This window comes from Dendrobates tinctorius, unplaced genomic scaffold, assembly GCF_039654945.1.
Source record: "Dendrobates tinctorius isolate UK_male_01 unplaced genomic scaffold, ASM3965494v1 ptg000240l, whole genome shotgun sequence".
Classification (NCBI taxonomy): Eukaryota; Metazoa; Chordata; class Amphibia; order Anura; family Dendrobatidae; genus Dendrobates; species Dendrobates tinctorius.
Window position 1 is genome coordinate 8,732,571 of NW_027361907.1, and position 16,862 is coordinate 8,749,432.

Sequence of the window (16,862 nt, forward strand, 5' to 3'; positions counted from 1 at the left end):
CAGCCCCCCAGCACTCCCGTGTTGGCAGCTGGGTTAGTCGCCCCCCGATAAGCTATAAATAGCTCAGGATGCCAGCCGGACTAGAACAGATTGATGAAGAGGGGGGGCGCTTAGTAAAGGCTGGGGGTGGGGTATAGTGACACACATGGCAGGAGGGAGGGGAAAGTGGGCGGAGTGGTCTGCGCAGACTGGCTGGCAGGGAAGAGGTAGAGCCAGGAGCTGCCTGGGAGGAGGGCGGTTATTACAGGAGATGGGAGGGGGTGTGAACAGAGACAAGCACAGGCAGCATCGACGCGAGCAGGCTCATCTAGTGGAGGAGAGCCACAGGAGGGGCATGCAGAGTGGCAGCGCTCCACCTAGGGAGCCGCACCTGGGGCAGCCCGGCACCGCACACAGGGCAGAATGTAGCTTCCCCAGCCATCCTGATCATCTGTGACTGGCGACTAGATGGTGACCTGTGGCCTGTGACTACTAGAGAGCAGGCTCCGCGGGCAGGAGGCACTGAGGTGTCAGCCATGGACTGCAGCCTGCTGAGGCGCCTCATCACCAGATATGTGAGTCCAGGCTTGTGTGCTGTCTTCATGATGTCCTCCTCACTTGTTGTCATCTCAGCCCCTGCCGCCTTCTAGCTCTGCATTCCATAAGGTCCTTCCATTACAAGGTGCCTGTACAGGGGGCGCAGGGGGTCTCCCGAAACTTTCTGTAACTACAGGTATGATGGCTGCGGGGAAATACGGAGCCGCAGGGAGAAGGGCTCAGTAACTCTCTCGGGCATGAATCGTGTTAGCAGGTGTGTGATGCCAAGGGCACATTGCTCGGGCACACCTGGGGCTAGACAGGGCTCTTACGCTCCGACCACTGGGGGATGAACATTGGGGAAGCGCCGGCGGCCACCTCCTATACATTAGGGAGGCAGCTGCGGAAAAGGGGACTTCTAGTAGCCTGGGGGTTCGCAGGGTCCAGGGCTCTGCACAGCCTTTCTTTATTTCTGTGTTATTCTGGACAAATTTGGGTATATGCCTTGTACTCACGTGCACACAGTATTTTACCTCAGTATCTGGAAGCCAGGAGTGGGTGATAAATCCAGAAGTGGGGACGGGTTTCTGTTCTACTGTTCCTCTGATTGTCCCACTCCTGGTTCTGACTTACACAAATCCTGAGGTAAAATCCTGACCATGTGATCATGGTCTTATTAAGCATTTTGGTGCTGCTCCATTGTATTTTTTCTAGATACTATACCTATAGATACCGGTTTGTGTGAGCCTTCTGCATATATTACACATGTACATAAGACCTGGACAGGTGGAAACATGCACAAATATGCTGACACCAAACCATGCAGCGTGCTGACTGCACAGGTCATGTATTCCGTATATTAGGTTACTTCTGTGGATATACTTTATCCAGAGTATGTGTCTGATAATACCCCGGAATGTCTCACAATCTCGTATGTTTCCATCACCTTTGCTTAGCCAGCATTACGCCATATGACCGCCGACACTTGTTGTGAGGGAGTTACCTGTCGCCACGTTCACACTGTTTATTTCTGAAGACGTATGTAAGTAATCAGACACGTTAGCTTGTTAAATGCCCAGTTTATTTGTTCTGGAAGTAAAATATGAAAGTTTTGCTGAATTTCAAGCGAAGCAATGAAGCATAACGTGAATTTCACATTGTGCAATGAGATTTAATCAGAAACTTAGAAAACTTCCCGTTCTTTCCAAACAATGCTTCCTTGTGTCCACTGTGAGCAGTTCTTCTAATAAGCCGTGAATGCTCACAAGATCTTCAAAGTCTCATGACTTGTGTTACCGTCGCCGCCTTGCTTTGTCCATTCCTTAGCATAAGCATGGCACATATATAGGTATTTTTGAATAGTGATCTTGTTTTAGTGTCTTTTCACCTGATTTTGTATTAATAAGGATTATACTATCAGAGACAGGAATCTGGGTCAGAGCTGACTGCCTTACATAGGCCTAATGCCAGTTCTGCCTATCTGCTCCGACTCTTGGGTTGTTATGGTGGACTTGTATATAAAGACATGCTGGGTGTCTGGTCTACTAAGCGTCCAAGTCTTATGTAACAGCGTCTATGATGTGGGTTATACGGTGGATGCGTCTGCTCAGGGGGTGAATCCCACACATAGTTGATGTATATTAGAACATTTCCCCCAGGCCCTAATCCTGATTTTTGGCACCATTTCATTAAAGTGTAGGAGTGTTTTAATAATAAGTAATTGTACTACCCTCGCCTACTGTATCCTCACCCATCCCTTGTAGATTGTGAGCCCTCGCGGGCAGGGTTCTCTCTCCTCCTGTGCAAGTCGGTAACTTGTATTGATTAAGATTACTGTACTCATTTTTATTATGTATACCCCTCCTCACATGTAAAGCGCTATGGAATAAATGGTGCTATAATAATAAATGATAATAACAATACTAATATTAAAAAAAAAATCTCAGTACTAAACCCGCTAATGGTGATGTCCGAATAATATGGGTTCAACCACTGTGAACAAGGCCAGTTACTAGAATGAAGGGACATTAATGCAAGCAAAGTACCATGCCTCATTGCTGGACTCCAGTTTAGTCCAGAGACTGCATGGGCCGTCCATGCCCCTTGTGATAAAAAGTCAGGCGGAGTTGAAAGTAGATCATGTGGACATCACTTTCCCAACACCACTGCATTTTGTTTTATCGGTTGGTGTGACGGTGGCCAGAGAGACCCCCACTAACAATCGTAATAATCACATATCCCAGTGATATGCCATCAATGTCTATAATGAGTCAACCTGTAATTTTATAGGCAGCAAACTTCATTTCCAGAAAATCTAGAAAACTAGAGCTTACTGGTATCCTTATCTATTAGGGATTTTTTTGTTTAGGACATTTGTTGAGCAGATATCCAAATGTGTCTAGGCTACTTTAGCACATGACCTGTAATTGACAGTAGTTTTCTATAATTTCGTAGAGATTTGGCATTGTCCATCACATTAAGGCCTGGGTCACACTTGCGAGAAACTCGCACGAGTCTCGCGTCTCAATACTCGGCACTGGTACAGTAGTGCTCAGCTGCATAGAAATACATGAAGCCGCACACTCTGGTCCTGAGTGCCGGCGGCAGTGCCGGGTATTGAGACGCGAGACTCGTACGAGATATTCTCAAGTGTGACCCAGGCCTAAAGGAGCTTTTCAGATTTTTTTTAAAATTTTTATTCCATAGGCTTGTCCTATTTAAAATAACAATTTAAGCAGTACTTGCTCCAGTGCTGCCTTTCTCCTGCTGACTCTGGTCTTTATTGACGTGGCCGCAGTGGTGACATCGCAACCCGAGCTCAAGGCCACAAATTGAGTAAAGACCCCTTCACACTAAACGACGCACCAGCGATCCCGACAACGATACGACCTTGTCAGGATCGCTGGTATGTAAGGTAAATATCGGGTAACTAAGCGCGTGCGTCACTTAGTTACCCGCTGTGTACCTTAGATACTTGCGTGCTCGCGCTAGGACGCTGGTATCTAAGGTAAATATCGGGTAACTAAGCGCGCGCGTCACTTAGTTACCCGATATTTACCATGGATACTAGCTCCCAGCGCCAGCATACAGGTATCCAAGGTACACAGCGGGTAACTAAGTGCCGCGCGCTTAGTTACCCGATATGTACCTTGGATACCAGCTCCCAGCGTCTGATTACAGCGCTGGGAGCTCGCTGATCGTTGCTCTCCCGCTGCCATACGCAGCGATGCGTGCTGGCCAGCAGGAGACTAACGATCAAAAAACGGCCCAGGACATTCGTGCACGATCAGCGATACCTGGTGGGGGGGGCGGTCGCTGATATGTGTCACACACAGCGAGATCGCTGATGCGTCACAAATCTCGCTGAGTGTGACTGGGCCTTAATTGACTGCTGAAGTCACAAACTGTAGATGTGATGCCACTTCTGGAGCCATGTCAATAAAGATTGGGGGCAGCGCCAAGGCTGTGAAGTCGGAGTCGTGGAGTCGGAGCTCATTTTGGTGGAGTCGGTATAAAATGGACCGTCTCCGACTCCTAAAATATATAATAAATTGGGTACACTAGTTCAATGCAGAATGTGCTGAATATTTTTCCATAGGAATTTGGGAAAGTTATGACATGTCCTATCAATGGCTGTTCTATTCCTGATCTAAGGCTACATTCACACAGCGTTTTTGGAAAATAAAATTTTTCTGGCAGCTGTTTATGTGGATCCAAGTCATGGTATACTACTTGATCAACAGCTTACTAAAGGAAAAGAAGCTCTGACTGAGGTAGCAGTTAGGATGAGTGGCCTACATGGGGACTGCCAGGCGCAAGAGGACTTGGGTCTTGACAGTGCTACTGCTGCCATATCTTCATCCTCATCAGATGAGGAGTTTGACTTTGACAAGTATTTGGATGATATGGAGCAGGCAAAGCGTTGCCGCAAGGAAAAGGTTTCACTCCGTTTCTTATAGCAAGCAGATTGACCAGATTTCAGCAAAATGTTTCACTTGCTCTCAAAGAAATAGAAAAATTCAACCGTTCATCAAAACTGACTGTGCATGAGGCAATTCCTTTATACCCGGAAATTGTTAGAGACATTGCCTATGTGGTTACGGCTTTGCCTCCAACCCAAGTTAGTGTCGAGAGGTTGTTCTCTGGCCTTAAAATTATTAGGTCAGATTTGAGGTCATCTATGAAGGAGGATCTGATGGAGGCAATTCTATTTCTTAGAACAAATCCATAGACTGCACAAATGTTATTTAGTATGTTTTTGTTGAAAACTATTTTTTGGCACTTACATAGGTTATTACATAGTGTTATATGTATTGTGAAAAAACACTCCGGGTTCGCCTTTGCTGGGGTCAAAGGTCATGTGCATTCAGCATGAAACTCAGGCGCAGAGCTGGGATTCGGGTGTAACTGACCCTGGGTCAGGTTTATTAACGGTGAAAGCAATGCAAAAGGAAATAAAACATAAAACAAATCCTTGCCTGTCCGGCACTAACTAAACAATGGACAACCTAACTACCAACTGGCGGGCTTCTCCCGTCCAGCCAAACCACAGTTGCAGTGGGCACTGCTTCCACTCACGTGTGTCTCTCACACAGACAGGCTCTCTGTGTTCCCAGGCTGAGACACTCACACAACCACCTTGCATCCTTTTATATCCACCTCCCATTATCCATTAGTAAGCAGGTGCGATACTGACCAGACTAGGCCACATAGGAAAGGAATCTGGGCGAGATATACCTGCCCTCATCCACTATTCCCACATGATTCTCACATATCCCCCCCTTCTGCTCAGACCACTCCGGTCGAGCAATGACACCCGCCAAACAGTGCACTCGGGACAGGGCATCTGCATTTCCCATCTGTACCCCTGGGCGGTGCTCCACCGTAAAAGTGGCAAGGAACCACCGGGTCACCCGGCTATTCCGTTCCTTGTTCAAGTGCATCCACTTGAGAGGGGCATGGTCAGTGATCAGCCTGAACTTTCGGCCCACCAGGTAATATTTGAGGGCCTCTAGAGCCCACTTAATGGCGAGGCACTCTTTTTCTACGACTGCATACCTTTGCTCGTGTTTATTCAGCTTCCTGCTGAGATAGAGGACTGGGTGTTCCACTCCGTCCCTCACTTGTGAGAGTACAGCCCCGATACCGGTATCAGAGGCATCCGTTTGTACCACAAACTCGCTGCGGAAGTCCGGAGTCACCAGTACGGGCTGAGAGCAAAGTGCCCGTTTTAGGCTATGGAAGGCTTCTTCAGCCGCTAAGCTCCATTTAATCATGACGGAGTCTTTCCCTTTTGTAAGATCCGTCAGGGGGGTAGCGATGGCTGCAAAATTGGGTATGAACCGGCGATAATAACCGGCGATCCCCAGGAAGGCTTGCACCTGCTTCTTGTTGACAGGTTGTGGCCAGTCCTGAACCGCCTGAATCTTATCAACCTGGGGTTTATCAACACCCCTCCCAATTACATACCCCAAATACCGGGCTTCTTCTAGCCCGATGTGACATTTCTTGGGGTTCGCGGTTAGACCTGCCTCCCACAGGTCGTCAATCACAGCTTGTACTTTCTGGAGATGAGTCTCCCAGTCCAAGCTGTAAATGACAATGTCATCCAAATAGGCCGAAGCATACCGCCTGTGTGGCCTCAAGACTCGATCCATCAGTCTCTGGAAGGTCGCCGGTGCCCCGTGCAGTCCAAACGGCATATACACATACTGAAATAAACCTTCCGGCGTAGCAAATGCCGTCTTTTCTCTGGCAGCCTCCACCAGAGGGTTCTGCCAATACCCCTTTGTTAGGTCTAGGGTCGTAATATACCGGGCTTTTCCTAACCGATCTATTAACTCGTCGACCCGGGGCATGGGGTAGGCATCAAATTTTGAGACCGCATTCAGTTTCCTGAAGTCATTGCAGAACCGGATGGTGCCGTCCGGTTTAGGAATTAGCACAATCGGGCTGGACCACGCACTGTGCGATTCCTCAATGACTCCTAACTCTAACATTGCCTTCACTTCTTGGGAAACGGCTTCACGGCGCGCTTCCGGGATTCGGTAGGGCTTTACGTGAACTGTGACACCAGGTTCTGTTACGATGTCATGTTTCATTAGCATAGTCTGCCCGGGTTTTTCTGAGAAAAACTTTTGGTTGTGAAGTAGAAACTGCCTGACTTCCGTCTTTTGCCGCTCCGAGAGAGTCTCTGCAACCCGTACCTCCGGTACGGTATGCGAGCAGACAGGACGGGCCAGCTCCGCTGACAAGGCAGACCGATCTTTCCAGGGCTTTATCAGATTTACACGATAAATCTGTTCAGGTTTCCGTTTACCTGCCTGGTATACTTTGTAGTTTACTTCACCAACTCTTTCCTTGATCTCAAAGGGGCCCTGCCACTTTGCCAGGAACTTACTGTCCACCGTGGGGACCAGGATCAACACCCTATCTCCGGGTGCAAACGTACGGATCTTGGCGCCCCTATCATAGGTTCTTTTTTGGGCTCCTTGAGCCTGTATCATGTGTTCTTTGACGATAGGCATAACAGCCGCAATACGGTCCTGCATTTGTGTGACGTGATCTATCACTCTCTTAAATGGAGTGACCTGACCCTCCCAGGTTTCTTTTGCAACGTCTAACAGTCCGCGAGGACGTCGGGCGTACAATAACTCGAAAGGCGAGAATCCCGTGGAAGACTGGGGTACTTCCCTGATGGCAAAAAGCAAATACGGAAATAAATAGTCCCAGTTCTTCCCATCCTTGTCTATCACCTTTCTCAGCATCTTCTTCAGAGTTTTATTGAACCGTTCAACCAACCCGTCTGTTTGAGGGTGATACACGGATGTGCGTAACGGTTCGATTTGTAACAATCGGCAGAGCTCCTTCATTATCCTGGACATAAAGGGGGTCCCCTGGTCGGTGAGTATCTGTTTTGGTATACCGACCCGACTAAACACATGCACCAGCTCCTTGGCAATCGTCTTGGTGGCCGTGTTACGCAAAGGGATGGCCTCCGGGTAACGAGTGGCATAATCCAAGATGACCAGGATATGTTGGTGTCCACGTGCAGACCGTGGAAGGGGCCCAACTAAATCCATCCCAATCCTCTCAAACGGGACTTCAATAATAGGGGTACCAAAGGGCTACAGAACCGGGGCTTAGGTGCAGAGGCTTGGCAGTCAGGACAAGACTCGCAATATACACGAATATCATGATGCATGCCTGGCCAAACAAAACAGTGTAATATCCTTTCGGTGGTTTTCTGGACTCCCAGGTGACCTCCCATCACATGTCCGTGGGCCAGGTCCAGCACCTGCCGCCGGTAGGGTTTTGGCACGACTAATAGTTGCACCGTATCTTCCCCCTTTTCTCTATCTGATAGAGTAAATCATTCTCCAGAACCATGTAAGGATATGCCAGCCTAGAGCCAGGTGGTACAGGTACCCCATTTATCACTTTTACATTTGTCCTAGCCTGAGAAAGGGTAGGATCCTTTATTTGCTCGCTTTGGAAGTCATCTTTCTGAACTTCTAAATCCGGCAAACGGGGAGGTGGACGGCTGTCAGCCTCCTCCTCTTCCCCGGTCTCCTCATTACCACCCGCCATGACTGAAAACGGGAACTGCAGGTCATTTCCCGCAGACTCTTCCCCCGAGTCTTCCGGGGAGACCTCTTCCAGGGGTTCGGGACCCAGACGCGCCCTGGGAGAAGAATCATGTACACGATTACCCGAGGGCATCAACTGACTCTCCCACAATTGCCAGAAGTGGGGAAAATCCCGGCCCAGGATAACATCATGCAATAACGCCGGGACGAGTCCCACTTTATGTTGCACAGACCCATAGGAAGTAGTAATGCATATGACCGTGGTGAGGTACGAACAGGTGTCTCCATGCACACACGTTACAGAAAATTTGTCTGATGGTCCAGTCGGGGCTGACACCAGACTGGCCTTCACCAGAGTCACCACACTTCCCGAGTCTAACAATGCCACCACATTTTTGCCATCAACAGTTAAATCACACAAGTGTTTTTCCACATCCTTTTGACCGGCATTCACACTCACTACCCGTGCAACCATAGACATGCGGTTTTTAGAGTCTGTGACGTCGCACTGCATGGGTTCAGTAGTGACCGGACAGTTCGCAGCAATATGTCCCATCTCTTGGCAGCGGAAACACCTAACAGGCCCCTTGCTTAGACCATAGTTCGTTACTCTCGGCCTCGCAGTGCGGGCAGTCCCGTTTTCCTCCCCCACTGTCTTAGGGATTTTTCCATCTCCCCTACTCCCTGGAACAGTCTTACCGGTTCCACGTGAAGATGATGAAGAACGAGGTGGGGTAGCGTCGTCTCGGAGTCCTTCCGCCACGGAGTAACGTTCAACCAGATCCACCAGTTGATCTGCCGTCGTAGAATTTCCATGGCTTACCCACTTCCTCAGGGCTGGCGGTAGAGCTCTCAGGTACTTGTCCATGACGACTCTCTGGATTATCTCTGGCGCTGTCAACACCTCGGGTTGTAGCCACTTCTTCGTCACGTGGATCAGGTCGAACATCTGTGACCGCGGTGGTTTATCCGGCTGATAAGTCCATTGATGCACTCTCTGTGCACGGACAGCGGTCGTCACTCCCAGCCGGGCCAAGATCTCGGCTTTCAATTTGTCAAAGTCCTGCGCGGCTTCAGGTTCTAAGTCATAATAAGCCTTTTGGGCCTCACCGGAAAGAAACGGGGCAATCAGGCCGGCCCATCGTGACTTCGGCCATTTTTCTCGCACCGCCGTCCGTTCAAACGTGGTCAGGTATGCCTCGACATCATCTTCGGTCGTCATCTGCCAATACCGACTCACGTGAATCACTCTCGACTCGGCTTCCGGGTTAAGCTCAGGTAAGCTTGCCAAGCGCTGCGCCACCTGCTGGAGAAGCGAACGATCGGTAACTGTCATGTCCACCAACTCCTTCAGCTGGGCCATCATCACCCGATTAGCTTCTTGCTGGACGGCGGTGGACTGTACCAGCGCTTTCACCACGTCCTCCATGCTCATGCTTGCAACGTGATGCCCGCGTTCTCCACCACAATGTGATAAAACACTCCGGGTTCGCCTTTGCTGGGGTCAAAGGTCACGTGCATTCAGCATGAAACTCAGGCGCAGAGCTGGGATTCGGGTGTAACTGACCCTGGGTCAGGTTTATTAACGGTGAAAGCAATGCAAAAGGAAATAAAACATAAAACAAATCCTTGCCTGTCCGGCACTAACTAAACAATGGACAACCTAACTACCAACTGGCGGGCTTCTCCCGTCCAGCCAAACCACAGTTGCAGTGGGCACTGCTTCCACTCACGTGTGTCTCTCACACAGACAGGCTCTCTGTGTTCCCAGGCTGAGACACTCACACAACCACCTTGCATCCTTTTATATCCACCTCCCATTATTCATTAGTAACCAGGTGCGATACTGACCAGACTAGGCCACATAGGAAAGGAATCTGGGCGAGATATACCTGCCCTCATCCACTATTCCCACATGATTCTCACAGTATATATATATATATATATACTGCATATATATGTAATCGATATTACCTAGTGTATTACATGTTTACAATTTATTAGTTTTTTGTGTTCTAAAGTTGTATGCCAATAAATAGATATTATGTTCTATCTAAATATCTTGATTATTGTATCATAAAAATGATTAAATGTCTGGTGTTCACATTGTACTACAATCATTTTTTCGCTTAAATAAAAGCAATATATGTGGGAGTTGGTGTAAGGGAAATTGAGGAGTCGGAGTCTCAGGTTTGGCTTACCGACTCCACAGCCCTGGGCATCGCTGCAGTTGGAGGAGGTAAGTAATGCTCATACTGAAAAATTCATGCCAGAAAAAGCCCTTGAAATAGAAGTACAGTTTTTATATGCCATTAAATATTTCAGTATTGGCTGCTAGGGTACAGAATGTCAGGATTTTTTTTATCTATATTTGGTTCAAAGCATAAAATTGGTTACTATAACTTGATATTTCCATAGAATTTTCTAATAACTGGTTACCTGCAGGGAAACAGTGCTAGAGTTTTTCAATCATTGGATATCAAACTAAACAAATTTTGCAGTGGGTTAGAGCCCACTATACTGTCTGGTAATGGTTTCTTCTGATTATTTCATCTATCAGATTACAGGAAGTGATGAGCGAGTATACTCGTTGCTCGGGTTTTCCCCAGCATGCTCGGGTGATCTCCGAGTATTTTGGCGTGCTCGGAGATTTAGTTTTTGTTGTCTCAGCTACATAATTTGCGATTTGCAGACAGGCTGAATACATGTGGGAATTCCCCAACAAACAGGCATTCCACACATGTATTCAGCCTGTCTAGCAGTCGCAAATTATGCAGCTGAGGTTACGAAATCTAAATCTCCGAGCTCCCCAAAATACTCGAAAAACCCGAGCAACGAGTATACTCGCTCATCACTAGACACAACACAACCACAAAGGTTAGTTAAAAGTAGATTTACAGTCAGAAAAGCCTAAAATATTGAAAACCGATGGTGCATTATTATTTAACCATCCTGTATTCTTAGAAGGTGGAATGGATTTAGTATGCACTGAATTCTAGAGCAATGGTTGTACGATACGAAGCGTGGTTATTTTAGGAAACCCTGCAAAGTAATTTTGAATCAATAATACTCTAGCATTAAAAATAGCTTGATGCAGAGGTATGATTATAGGCACAGGACATGGATTGTAACGAAAGCCTTAGATAAAGGGCACAAAAGCAGCATGGCCTATCCATTATCTTATGTTGAATAATTGCTGCCGATTTTCCCAAGTCACATCAGTGGATAAAGCTTTGGCACAAGGACGCCTACCCATGCACGTTAGACGCCCGCCAATCTGCTCCATGCAAGGTGGTCGGCGGTAGTTTGTCTGCTTAGCGCAGTCAGCCTGTCTATCAATCACACAGAACGATGGTTAGTATGACCATCCTGTGCACAGAGAGTGTCGCTGTTCTCGGCAGCACAAGTCCTGATTATACAGGAATGGTTTTTAAACAAGGTAAAAAATAATTTCATGAACGAGTGTTGTGCTCGTACATTAGGTGATGGTTAGCCTGTTTACACACACTGGATGTTTACTTTCTCCCAATAATTGACCAGTGTAAATGCATCCCAAGATGTAAGAACAGTCAGCATATTTATAAAGGGACAGAAAAAAAGCGCATAGGATGAAAAAATGTCCCAGCAAATCTGTCACTTAACCCTCTTGTCTTGGTTTTTTTACTTCTATTATACTTATCACTGATAAATGTAAAAAGATTTAATAGAATCATAGAATGGTAGAGTTGGAAGGGACCTCCAGGGTCATCGTGTCCAAGCCTCTGCTCAAAGCAGGATTCACAAAATCATCCCAGACAGATGTATGTCCAGCCTCTGTTTGAAGACCTCCATTTGAGGAGAACTCATCACCGATCATGACAGCCTGTTCCACTCATTGATCACCCTCACTGTCAAAAACTTTTTTCCTAATATCTAATCTGTTATCTTCTCCCTTTCAGTTTCATTCCATTGGTTTTCCTGTTTCCTTGTGCAAATGAGAATAAGGATGATCCCTCTACACTGTGAGAGCCCTTCAGATATTTGTAGACAGCTATTATGTCTCCTCTTAGGGTACCGTTACACGTAAAGATGCACCAGCGATCCCGACAACGATACGACCTTGTCAGGATGGCTGGTGCATCGCTACATGATCGCTGGTGAGCTGCCAAACAGCTTCACCAGCGATCAGCACCAGCGAGGACGCTGGTCTCTAAGGTAAATATCGGGTTACTAAGCGGCGCGCGTCACTTAGTTACCCGATGTGTACCTTAGAAACCTGCCAGCACACAGGTTTGTAAGCTACACATCGGGTAACTAAGTGACGCGCGCCGCTTAGTAACCCGATATTTACCTTAGAGACCAGCGCCTGCTTAGAGCGCTGGGAGCCTCGCTGATCGTTGGCTCCCGCTGCCACCCACAGCGATACGCGCTGGCCAGTGGGAGAGCAACGATGAAAAAATGGCCAAGGACGATGCTGCATGATCAGCGATACCTGGCGGGGGGCCAGTCGCTGATCCCTGTCACACACAGCGATCTCGCTGGCGAGATCGCTGTGTGTGACGGGGCCTTTAGATTTCTTTTCTGCACGCTAAACATTCCCAGATCCATTAATCGTTCCTTGTAGGACATACTTTGCAGTCCGCCCCCCCATCCTGGTAGCTCTTCTCTCAATTTGCTCCAGTTTTTCAATTTTTTTTTTTTTTTTAAATGGACACAGTATTCAATATCTCTGTGTCTCAGTATCTCAGCCATATTCCCTGCAGTCTAAAGACTTGTTCACACATGTTTTTGCTGCAGTTTTCCCCTTTTTATTGCTTAAAAAATGCAGTATTTTACAGGAGTAAAACAATACATGAAAATTCTAAAATCTCATTCACATAGTGTTTTTTTCCTTGTGTTTCTTTAGTTTTTTTTTTCTAAACCACAGCATTTCAATTCTTTAAGCATTTTTTACCCTTTCAATTGAATAGGTAAACACATAAAAAAGGCACGTAATGTAAGCAGCATTTCTCTTGCTGGGAAAATCACTGAAAAAAGTGTGAATATACATTTCAGACATCCAGGGCAACTATATTTCTTGTTTAATTTTAACATTTATTTCTAAGTTAAATGTTTCTTTAAAGACAGAAATGCTCAGCAGATTACTTCAGAAGAACGTTTTTAGAACATTTGCTAGAACAATGATTAAGAGACATTTGTGGTTTCCTGCCACACTTGTACTGGCAGGTATGAAAGTAGCGTCAGATGGATAAATATTTCTATTTTCTCCTTGTCTTGTCGCCACTATGCTCTTCCATAGAGCAAAATGAACAATGAGCAATAAAAATCATTGCTGGTGGCATGATCTTAGCAAAAACACGGCATCACAGAGGATTTGAAATACTACAGATACAGAGTCGCTATACGAAAGTGTCGAAAAAATCCAAAGCTTTGATATCTGGAAGCTTGTCCATTTATGCCGACTGCAATGCACGTACTGATCGCCAGTCTCCTGACTTTGCCGTCCAGCCTCATTTATGTCTATGAGAGGCTGTAAGTTCGGGTTTGGAGATCTGCAGTCATTGGGCTTTGCAGTCCATATAAGAACTGTGAAATGTGGCTGTCTGAACCTGGCCTTGCCCACCTGTTAGGACAGGCCCCCACTATGTGAGTGATTTTTGATCACACTGACCCATTATCTTACATTTGCCCCAGAACAAATCTAAAGTTTTATTCACACAATGAAAAAAATCAATGATCTCCGTGACCCGTAGTGTAACCACACAGCAATGGTGCATACTCGTATTCCAATCCTCCATTCTGACTGCTGCACTGTAGATCTGCAAGGTGAAGAATCTAGGCCATGTGTATCCAGTATTCATGTTCCTGATGAATCTATTATAGGACTCCATTGAAGATATTTTGAAATTCAAGTAAACATAATTAGAGTGAAAGTAATATAAGATCCAGCCACAGACATACAGGAAAGTAGTAACTGTGAATGAGCTGCAGTTGCCATAGCAACGGTGGCAGGTAGTATAACATTTGGGGAAATGAAAGGGGCCATGTTTATACCCTAGAGAGCAAGTAATAATTAATATGTTTCTACATTTGTCAGGAAGTCTGTTTAAATATTCTATCTAGCGGACTTATTAACTTGAGAGACTGCATTTAGCTGGGTGCTATATGTTACATTTGTCTAGACCAGGTGTGGGGAACCTCAGGCCTGGGGGTTGCTCATGGCCCTTGGTGAACCCTTTATCTGGACCTGGGCAGATTCCCGGGGACCACAGTGCTTGGTCCAGCAGCTGAATTTTGGCGGCCGCCGGCCCATTAATTTCTTCTTGCTCGATGAGCACTCACACGCAGTGTTAACTACTGACCGCTGAGGCGCGTGCAATGAAAGATTGCGTCTTAACACCAGTGCTACCGTCAGGATGTACATTGTGGGAGGAGTTGGCACACAATTTGTACGGCCCCGAAGGATGGTTATAAATGTCCATATGGCCCTTTGCAGAAAAAAGGTTCCCCACACCTGGTCTAGGACATTGTGATCTGCTCAGATACTTCTCCCAATAATGTTCAGTTTTGTAAATTATGTGAGAAAGAATTAATGGTGTGATCTAGTTCGTAACTGATCCATACAGACAAGTGTAGTTAAGGTGGGTTTAAAGGCAACCTGTCGTTTGATTATTGCTGTCTTGCCAACGGGCGCTGTGAATCAGAGTCTGGCTGCTTTATTGCAGATGTGAATCATTTGCAGTGAAATGCAGCAGTGTTTCAGAGAACACATGCGTTACGTGGGTTGTCCAATCCTAAGCTACAAGTCTGCAATGTAGTCGGAATGTTGCCGGGATATCACATGTCGCATACTTACGGTCACATGACTGCTGCCCTTGGCGCCGACACTGGAGAATCCTTACAGTGCGCAGAGAACTGCACGTCTCGGATGACAGAGATAGCAGTGCTGTCACGACCCACAAGGGTCGGTCCAGCAGATGGCACAACTAACACTAACAATGGGAGAGGAATGCCCTAATAGTAGGGAACGAAGGATGGGGCACCTCCTAACTCAGCCTGTGCCTATCCCTAAGCTCCCCTAACACCCTATTCGGGTCCTTCCACCTGCCCCTGTCACATGTCTAGTCCCAACTGTAATCTCACTATACCTGTGGCTAGTACACTGGCCGGCAAGGACGCTAACCGCAACAGTGCAGATGGTATAAACACGGATGAGTGGCAAGCACGAGATAGAAAAGGAAAAAGAACAAAGAAAACTTACCGCAAGCTTCTGCTGCAAAGCTCCACAGCAGAGGACACCGAACCAGGACCTTCAACTCCACCGAAGCAGCTGATACACTGCTGGCACCAGAGAGCTCCCAACTCGTCATCTGGTCTTCAGAGACAAACTCTATTACCAACAATCAGCTGATGCGTCATGTAACTATGTAAAGCATGGTGGGAGTGGTCACCACCCACATCAGCTGACAAGCAACACAGCAGCTGCCAGCAAGGAAACTGACATTAACCCTTGCTGGCCCAAAAGTAAAAACCACATTTAAATTAAATCAGAACCAGAGGTGTCACGACTACAAAAATGAGTCATGACAAGTGCATCCAAATGTAGCTCACAGGGATCAAGACGGAAAGTTTAACTCTTCTGAGGTGGATCGGATAAGGCATTGTGGTTGAACATTTTTCCCTTCCTTTTACCCTTTCCCATCCCTCAGTTGAAAATGATGGCCAAGTCTTTTTTTAACCATATTAACCATATAACTTTGTTTTTAAGAGGCGCTTGAAATCTTCAATTTCCGATGTTCATCTTAAAGGGGTTTTTCAGCAATTAACCAGTAGAGGGGAAATCTGAGGAAAAATACACAATACAGGATTATCTTGTGATCAAAACTACTGTTATTATTCCAAAACACATACTTGATAGTTTATTCCAAAAATTCACTATAATTAATGAGGTGTATGTAAAATATTTAGAAATCGCCTAACCCCTTAAGGGCTAGGGTCACAAAGGGAGAAGTGGTGTATTGCCTTGCTAATGAACAAATTCTGCGATAGGCGGGATCTGAAAATATATACACTTTTACCATCCTAGTTTTCAAAAAGCTTCCATTTTACCCAGTATTTCATCTAATATCTGTCATGGTTTGCCCTGGAGTTCTTTGGCAGTACTTCTAGGGTTAATACTATGTGGCCTCTTTGGTTGGGGGAGGGCTATATCTACCTGCCCCTGTGCTGGTTGTCGGTTATACATCCGCTCTCGGCTGACCCCCTGTATTTCTGTGCGCATTGCCTGTCTTTGTATGTTTGCCTGTGAATGTTTGCTATCTGCCTGTTGACTCTGTACTGTCTGCTACACTCCTGGTTTTGACCTCGGCTACGTCCCCTGACTCCTCTCTTACTTGTCCTTCTGGTACTGCGCCGTCCTCTGTATTCCGACCCGGTTTGTCTTTGACTACTCTAATCATTTGTCCCTTTGCTTACCGTGCTGTTCTCTGGCTTCTGACCTCGGCTAGTTTTGACACTCCTACAGGCTTGCCTGTCCCGCCATCGTCCCTGGCAGACCGGGGCCTTGTTCTGCCTACAGCCACTCCCCTGGTGGTCACGTGCTGCAGGTCCTGTTCACCTGCAGCACACTACTACTGCAGTCGCACGTCTCTGTAGGACCCCCTGGGGCTCCCCATCACATTCCTGGACACATACTGTCTCTGGTGGTGAGTCTGGTACGGTGTCCATCACAATATCGAGCACAACTTCAGATAAACCCTTATGTTTACTGGTGCTAAT

The 16,862-nt window shown here is 46.8% G+C and overlaps 1 protein-coding gene across 5 annotated transcripts in view; it reads left to right on the forward strand.

The window, feature by feature from the left end:
* Positions 1-258: 258 nt before the first annotated feature.
* The window catches only part of ATP11A (ATPase phospholipid transporting 11A), a 233,645-nt gene continuing 217,041 nt past the window's right edge, over positions 259-16,862 (forward strand). For 2 of the 5 annotated variants that reach the window (XM_073556848.1, XM_073556851.1), the window contains exon 1: positions 259-554. In XM_073556848.1, coding sequence (XP_073412949.1) covers positions 516-554 — 39 coding nt within the window. In that variant the 5' untranslated portion in view covers positions 259-515. The remainder of the gene's footprint in view (positions 555-16,862) is intronic. The other 3 variants (XM_073556847.1, XM_073556850.1, XM_073556849.1) reach the window with 2 other exon arrangements.